The sequence below is a fragment of the Hordeum vulgare genome, chromosome 1H (assembly GCF_904849725.1).
Source record: "Hordeum vulgare subsp. vulgare chromosome 1H, MorexV3_pseudomolecules_assembly, whole genome shotgun sequence".
NCBI classification, from domain to species: Eukaryota; Viridiplantae; Streptophyta; class Magnoliopsida; order Poales; family Poaceae; genus Hordeum; species Hordeum vulgare.
In genome coordinates, this window is record NC_058518.1 from 39637842 (window position 1) to 39646853 (window position 9012).

The 9012-nt window shown below is 45.3% G+C and overlaps 1 protein-coding gene across 1 annotated transcript; it reads left to right on the plus strand.

The window, feature by feature from the left end:
- Window positions 1–5337: 5337 nt before the first annotated feature.
- On the plus strand, window positions 5338–8494 carry LOC123406203 (protein Rf1, mitochondrial-like). Its single transcript, XM_045099681.1, has one exon. The coding sequence runs from the start codon at window positions 5514–5516 to the stop codon at window positions 8004–8006; it is 2493 nt and encodes an 830-aa protein (XP_044955616.1). The 5' UTR covers window positions 5338–5513; the 3' UTR covers window positions 8007–8494.
- Window positions 8495–9012: the final 518 nt, after the last annotated feature.

Genomic DNA, 9012 nt, shown 5'->3' on the forward strand with positions numbered 1-9012 from the left:
CTAAAGTAAGGTGGCAGCCGTGGGGATAACCGTGCGTGAGACCGCAAAGGGATGCAATGTGTTACAGGTTGGATTCCTATGGCTTAGGATCGGGGTCCCGACAGCGTGACAACGTGTTGTCGATGCCTGCACCCGAGGTAATGGAAGAGGCACCCGTGCACGCTCGCGAGCACCGTGGAGGGCTCCTCTGCCAGTTACGATGTGATGGTGACACTGATCGGTCAAAACGATCGTAAGTGTTGTGCGACAAGAAAGAAGGCCCCACTTTGTTGCGGCGTATTGTTTGGAGATTGTGGTCGCATCGAGTGAATTACAAAAAACCATCACATTTTCAGGTGTCGAGTAGAATTGCCACCACATTCCTTGCTCGTCACAAAAATCCACCACCTTCTTTGTAAAAAAAATTCAATAAACACAAATAGTCAATCTGGAGCCGTTAACTACGATTTCTCATAGAATGGGACCACATGTGAGGTCCCATGTAGGACCAGTTTAAGAACGAGCGAGTGATGACCGTTAGCGCGAGCTAGGTCACAAATGCCCCCTTCCCTTTGCCCCCCTCCCAAGACTCTCCTTCTCCCCCCATTCTCCCTTGAGCCATGGGGGCGACTGCGAAAGTGAGTGGTGAGGGTGATACGATAGGCGGCGGTGGAGGTACGTGAAGTGATGGTGACGACTTCTTGGAGGTGGACAACTGGCTCGGTAATAGTAGCTTGCTAATGCAGCGAGCTGCTTCGTTGGAGCAGGCCCATTCCCCCCCCCCCCCCATTGCCGCCGGAGTTTGATATCATGCGGCGGGTGGCGACAACCTTGGCCCGCCAGATAAGGGATTCCGGCATTGGCCACGGTCATGAGTGGGCTTCAGGTTTCGGCAGTGTCTCGTAAGCATTTCTACTGCTCTCCCTAATTGTTGCATTTTAGGTTTTTCCTGATTTGGGTATAGTGATTATTTTCTTGATAGGGATTTAGTGTTAGGGATTAGTGTGTGTGACAGTAGCTCATTTTTGTAGTAGTTAGAATGTAGGGTTAGTGATCTGTTTACATGTGTAGTAGATTGGTCCAATGTAAGATTCTTTTGTTATCATTAATAGACTCTGATTGTTAATTGTGATGTTATTTATATTTTTTGTAGTTTGAATGATGAGATATGGGAAATTAAGTTTCATTTTCAAGCCAAAGACAACTTGGAGAGGACCATTTCTCTTTTAGAAATAACATTCATAAACATGTTAGCACTCATGGTGACTGAGGGGGATATACTGAAGTCGACTACATGTGCTATGTGAAAGATGATCGACATGGTTCAGTAGTATTGCAAGTCATAGACAATGAAGAAGTTTCAGAGGAGATGGTTGACCAGTATGATCTTGAGAAGCTATTGAACATCACTGTAATAAAGGCTACTGTGCCTAATCCTCGAGATTTGAACATAGGAAACTCATGTGAGGCCCAGATACCAATAGACCAGGTTGGGCAATCCAACATAATCAGTATAGATGAGGCTGAGGTATTGTTTCCTTTTGAAAAAGCTAGAAGTGAGGAGTTGTATGTTGTGCCTATATGTACTGCGCAACCAGGTGAACATTGTTTTTCTGAACACATAGGAGACCATGAATTTGCAGAAGGCCAAGGGTAAAACAGGAGACCATGAATTTGCAGAAGGCCAAGGGTAAAACAGGAGACCATGAATTTGCAGAAGGCCAAGGGTAAAAACAAAGCTCACGAATACTATGGCCCCTCAAATGATGAAGGATTAGTTGATTTCAACTGGTGTGAGTACAAATCAGGAGAGCATAACAGAGCTATAGAGGAGGAAACTAAAATTATTGATTAGCTAAAGCAGATGAGTAAACAGAGAGAAGATCCCGTGATTAACTTTGAAGGAGACACAAAGGTGGAAGAGATGTTACCAGAGGTGGAGGACTCAGACACAGAACCTGAGAGAACACTTCCTCAAACTTTTAAGACAATTGGAAAAGAAGGACCAACTACAAGATCTCACCAACAGGCTGAACAGAGGTCATTCCTAATTTGGTTCCATCTCATGATTCAGGTTGTTTCCCTGGAGGTATGGAATAAGTGATTTAGATGATGAGGCTGGTATAGAAGCTATACCACTTCCTTGTGGAAGAAATAGCCAAGCCAAGAGGGATAAGCCTAGGAAGTGGTATAATGAGACAAGGCCAGATGTGCATGAGCACCTCTGCTTGAAATTGTGCTTTACCAATGTGTATCAGTTTAGAAGATCCCTTAGGAACTATCATATCAGGATAGTTAGAAATTTTCATTACCAGAGGAACTGTAATGGTAGGATCATATTGTGCTGCACAGAAAGGGAAAGTGGATGTCCATTCTACACTGATCCCTGTCATGCTTTATGTCATCCCTCTACTTCCTAGTATTCCTGATGATTTCTCCCTAAGATCTAGCAATGCACTTGAGCTCCTTGTGTTCAATAAGAAGCTTTTCAAACTCCTCCTTCATCCTGTTATTCCCAAGCTTCTCCTTATCCTTGTCAATAGCCATCTTCTGCATCTACTTGTCTCCATCCATCTCCTTCTTCTGCAGATCTTTATCATTCCGCGAGACCTTCTTTTGCTGCTCTGCATCCCTCCAATCAAACAACTTTGTCACATCTTCCACCGGCTGGCTGTATTGAGTGCCAAGACTGTCCAACTCCTTCTTCAGTTTGGCAGACTCTTCCTGATGGGCCTGATGATCCAACATCCTCCAATGATTTTTCTTCATCAAACATCTGACAAACCTTCACAAGGCATCTTTGAAGTACACCATTCCATGGGGCATTAACCCACTGAAAAACTCCACAATCAATGCCATCCTATAATAAATTATTCAACTTCAGGTTAAACTGCCAAAATAACAGCCAATCAGAATGCACAGAGTGAATCAAATACAAATAACTAAATCTTTGCACTACATGTAATACAAATAAAAAAGACACAATCTAAATGCAGAGACACAATCTAATACAAATAATTGAATCTTTCTACTAAAAAGGACTAAATTAACTGAATCTGTCACAAGCTAATTGCAAATGCACTATTATAAATTGATTGTCTGAATGACTCATTGAATCAAGTGAATCTAGCTCAAGTTAAATACATTAACAAACACATGATTGACAGAATTAACATAATGATTCAAATATATATGGACTGAATTAACTGACATAATGAACAAACTGACCCGCACTCCATAGCCATAGAACCTCCTACCAGTGTGAATCCCCTCAAATGCAACATATTTGGAACAGGGGCAAGGTGAAGCATGCATTTGATTCTTGGATGTGAAGCTTTACCACACAATGATGTGTCCACTGTTGTGTGAGGGTTCTCGTGTATTTGTTGTGCACACATTATCCACTATTAGACTACAAGTTCTTGAACAAGATCTGAAAAGGAAACAAAACATGAACCTTAACCCTCTCTAACCCTAACCCTAGGTAAAGAGCAGATCACTTACCCACAACTCCATATCCATGCCGATAAACTCCTCCTCACCGCTCTCCTCACTGTCATTCCACGATGGCATCATTGAACGGCGGCAAAGACACACTGGCTCGGCGGCGAGGGGAGAGCAGAGAGAGAGCAAGTGGAGTGGAGTGAGTTGCTGTGCGCATGGCGATTCGTTTATGGCCTAGCCCACACTAACGTCCATCACTCGCTGACCGTTAGACTCGTCCTATATGGCACCCGACATGTGAGCCCATTCTGGCAAAAATCGTAGTTAACGGCTCCAAATCGGCCATTTGGTTTATTGAAAAAATTACACCCAAGGTAGTTGATTTTTGCGACGAGCAAGGAATGTGATGGCAATTCTGCTCGACACATGCAAATGTGGTGGTTTTTTGTAATTCACTCGATTGCATCGGGGAAGATATGCACCAGCTTCGCGCAGTCGCTGAAGGAGGACATGATCTTCTCCTTGTCCGTCAAAGGGGTGAAGGATGAAGGGACCAGAGAACATGGCTCGTGGTGCCCCCCGTCTGTTGAGAGAGTCGGATTCACCCGCCAGCACTGAAAACCAGTCGTTATGGACGGATCCATTCTAAAGGAGAGTAGAGGAGCTTCCCGACTCGGTATGAAGAGGATATGAGATATGCTTTGATCGGCGCTTGCTTAAATAGCGGAATGATACTGTTTTAATGCGGCATAACGGCCAGAATATGTTTCTTGATCGCCGCGTCTTCATTGAAGCGACGCCACCCTCTCACCAGATCATGTCCCTTTGACCGGCATCAAGGTCGTAGAGTCGTGTCCGCTGTGGACTGGCACACCGGCATGAATGTGCGGCGATCATCCTATTAGAAATTAATTAGCAAAGGGTGTCCAACCCCGAACAATCATGTCACTTCTCTGTCTCTATTGCCAACATGCACCTGTTCTGGAGGGATGCCTCCGAACAGACACCTCTTCTTCCCACCTCTTTCAAATGTATATATACTTGAGAATCAATAGAAATCAGGACTGATGGTCCATTCACTTTCATTCAATCTCGTTTTACTTTAACACGTTATCAACATTGTTGCTTTCCGTTGAGAAAAGGCCATACTGCTGCCGATTCGATGAGACAATATCACGTCCACGACAAGAATCCATGGACATGGATACATCTACAATCAGGGATTGTTCAATTTGCTTTTGTCTTCTTCGAATCAATCAAATAGTAATACTAACTGGTTGTGTTTTGTGAATCACTTCACCCGGTATATACACATGGCGAGATCAATTGATCGGATTGATTAATACTCAAACAGAACGAGAAAATAAGAATCGGCAGCAACAAGGCACCTCCACCGCCGGTTGCACGCGTCCCCTGTAGGCAGCAACGCATAGCCGGCGTGCGGGCATCAGTGTCCTTCGACGCGACTACAACCTCGTGGAAAGCGGGCGCTCTTCGGCGATCGACCACGGCAACCTCCCAAGACTCTTCCAAAAGCATCAAGCCAACAGAGAAGAGAAAAGAAGCACAAAGAAGACAAGAACACAAGAGAAGAGAAATTAATTAACAAAGGATGTTCAACCCCGAACAGTCATGTCTCTTCTCTTTCTATATTGCCAACATACACCTGTTCTGAAGTGATGCCTCCGAATAGACATCTCTTCTTCCCACCTCTTTTATATATATATATATATATATATATATATATATATATATATATATATATATAAATCAATAAAAATTAAGACCAATGATTCATTCACTTTCATTTAATCTCGTTTACTTTAACACATCGTAGAGTTGGACGCATGACGTTGAGTTTGGGTACGTGGTACGGGATGCGTGATGACGTGGAACACATCTTCCTCAGATTTTACTCCAGCAACTGTAACGGCTCCCCTCGCGCTCCGCCCCGACGGCTCACGCGCCGAGCGTCCCGCCTCCGCCGCCGCTCACCCTCCTCCTCCTACGCCACCTAGCCGACGTCCGGCTTGAGCCTCCGCAGCTCCTCCTCTCCCAAGCTGACGTCCCTCCCCGGCTGCTCCTCTTCCATGTCGCCGACGTCCCGCATTCGCCTCCGCCACTGCTCCTGCTCCACCACGCCCATGCCCCGCATCCGCCTGCGCCTCCGCCGCCGCCTCTCCTCGTCCACCTCGCGGCCCTCATCCTCCTGGTCCCCCCACGCCGCCTTTGCCGCGGCCACGGAGCGTGTCCGCGCCGGAACGCTCAGCCCTCAAGACGCACACCGCCTGTTCGACGAATTGCTTCAACAGGCCACCCCGGTCCCCGAGCGCTCCCTGAACGGATTCCTCGCCGCCCTCGGCCGTGCTGCGCCCTCCGAGGCATGCAGAGACGGCCCCGCCCTCGTCCTCTCCCTCTTCAACCGTGTCTGCCGAGAAGAAGCCGGGATGCGGGTGGCGCCGCCCACCATCTTCACCTACGGCGTCGTCATGAACGGCTGCTGCCGCGCGCGTCGTCCGGAACTTGGGCTCGCCTTCTTCGGCCGCCTCCTAAGGACGGGCCTGAAGGCAGACAAGACCGCCGCCAACACTGTCCTCAAGTGCTTGTGCTGCACTAAACGGACAGACGATGCTGTGAAAGTGCTGCTTCGTAGGATGACTGAGCTGGGGTGTGTGCCTGATGCCTTCTCATACGCCATTGTCCTGAAGAGATTATGTGATGATAACAGGAGCCAGCAGGCGCTTGACCTGCTCCGGATGATGGCGAAAGAAGAAGGTGTCTGCTCCCCTGACGTGGTCACGTATAACACGGTCATCCACGGCTTCTTTAAGGAAGGAAAAATAGGCAAGGCCTGCAATCTATACCATGAAATGATGCAGCAAGGGTTTGTGCCTGATGTGGTGACACATAACTCGATTATCAATGCACTGTGCAAGGCCCGAGCAGTGGACAACGCAGAATTGTTGCTTCGGCAGATGGTTGATAACGGTGTTCCACCGAATAAAGTGACATATACTAGCATGATCCATGGATATTCCACTTTGGGCCGCTGGGAAGAGGCGACTAAAATGTTCAGAGAAATGACAGGCAGGGGTCTTATACCAGATATTGTCTCTTGGAACTCGTTCATGGACTCCCTTTGCAAGCATGGAAGAAGCAAAGAAGCTGCTGAAATTTTTTATTCCATGGCTGCCAAGGGCCACAGACCTAATATTGTTACGTATGGCATTCTGCTCCACGGGTATGCAACGGAAGGATGCTTTGCTGATATGATGAGTTTCTTTAATACAATGAAAGGCGACGGTATTGTAGCCAACTGCCTTGTTTTCACCATTTTAATTGATGCATATGCTAAACGAGGAATGATGGATGAAGCTATGCTCATACTTAGTGAAATGCAGGGACAAGGACTGAGTCCAGATGTATTCACGTATTCAACTCTAATATCTGCACTTTGCAGAATGGGCAGGCTGGCTGATGCTGTGGATAAGTTCAATCAGATGATTGGTACGGGGGTGCAACCGAACACAGTTGTTTATCACTCCCTAATTCAGGGTTTTTGTACACATGGCGATTTGGTGAAAGCAAAGGAGTTGGTTTATGAAATGATGAACAATGGTATTCCTCGTCCAAACATTGCATTCTTCAATTCAATAGTACACAGTATATGCAAAGAAGGAAGGGTTATGGATGCACACCATATCTTTGACTTGGTTAAAGACATAGGGGAGAGATCTGACATCATTATGTTTAATACGCTGATTGATGGATATTGCCTAGTCGGTGAGATGGGCAAAGCATTCAGTGTGCTTGATGCCATGATATCAGCTGGCATTGGGCCTGATACCTTTACATATAATACACTTGTCAATGGTTATTTTAAGAGTGGAAGGATCGATGATGGGTTGAATCTTTTCAGAGAAATGTCAGATAAGAAAATTAAACCTACAACTGTTACATATAACATCATACTGGATGGATTATTTCGTGCTGGGAGAACAGTTGCTGCCCAGAAAATGCTCCATGAGATGATCGGATGTGGAACAACAGTGAGCTTGCCCACATACAACATAATTCTTAAAGGACTTTGTAGAAATAATTGCACCGATGAAGCAATTGTCATGTTCCAGAAATTATGCACGATGAATGTAAAGTTCAATATCACAACACTCAATACCATGATTAATTCAATGTACACTGTTCAGAGAAGAGAAGAAGCTAAAGATTTGTTTTCTGCAATATCAGACAGCGGGTTAGTGCCCAATGCCTCTACATACGGCATAATGATACGAAATCTTCTAAAAGAAGGATCAGTGGAAGAAGCTGACAATATGTTCTCTTCAATGGAGAAGAGTGGTTGTGCTCCTTGCTCTCGTCTTTTAAATGATACCATTAGAACGTTATTGGAAAAGGGGGAGATAGTCAAGGCAGGAAATTATATGTCTAAAGTTGATGGCAAGAGCATCTCACTTGAGGCTTCAACTAGTTCATTGTTGTTGTCTCTGTTTTCTGGGAAAGGTAATTATCGTGAACAAATACAATTGCTCCCTGTGAAGTACCAATTCTTCGATGGAGTTAGTTGATGCACTGGAACCAGCAGTTCAGTGTTCGTGTGGTTTGGAGCTCCCTCTCAACGATCTGGACAAGTGCCTCAACAAGATTGAGCTGGGTGATGGTACCACACTGCCACCATGGTGTTCTAGTTGGTGCTTAGCTGCTGGGCGTGCATCCTATGGATATCACTCCTAATCCGTACGCCACCTCCACGCATGGGCCGTCTGGTGTGTGATGTGTTTGCTAATGGTGAAAGAAATCTTGCTATTTGGAGTTCTCTGAACCTCAGCATATAAAGTGTGTGTTGGGCCGATGGCAATTATAGTGAAATTGATGGACTACTATACATTATCAAGCTGTTTGGCATTCTCTGAGCCCCCCAGCACCAAGAGCTTGATGATTTTACTACTTGAACAATCTTGAGGTACTGAAAACCTGTGTACATGAAGTTTGAACTTTCATTCAGTCTCCTGTACATCCTCCAGTTTATGATGAATGGTTATTTGCTCCTAGAAAAGACAGAATGAGCATTGTGTAGTGATCTAATTTTCTTATGGTTTTGCATATATACCTTTAGTTGTAGCACTAGCTAATTAAAAATTGTAAGTATGTCCACAGTTTATTCTTGTTATCATTCTATTTTTTCCAGGAAGCTTTCCTCACTTATAGCATTACAAAACTGCAAGTTGCAGAAACATTAGGCATTGACATTTAACAAGATAAAATAGAAGTAAATTATACCAGCTCCAATAATTCGGTAAAGCTGGTTCGACAGCTTCTGAAAGAGACCGTCATCTTTTGTAGACCCTCTAAGAGCAACTCCAACCGGCCGACCCAAACGGGCGGCGATTTTTTCTGATTTTTGTCCATTTGGGTCGGCCCGCGGACACGAACGTCCGCTTCCGCGTTTGGGTCGACGCATGCGCCCAACGCTGGCCCGACCCATTTTGATGACGCGCGAAAAAAAATATGCAAACAATTTTCGAAAATAAAAACCAACATTAATTAAACATTAAAGCCGGTCGGGAAGGCCGA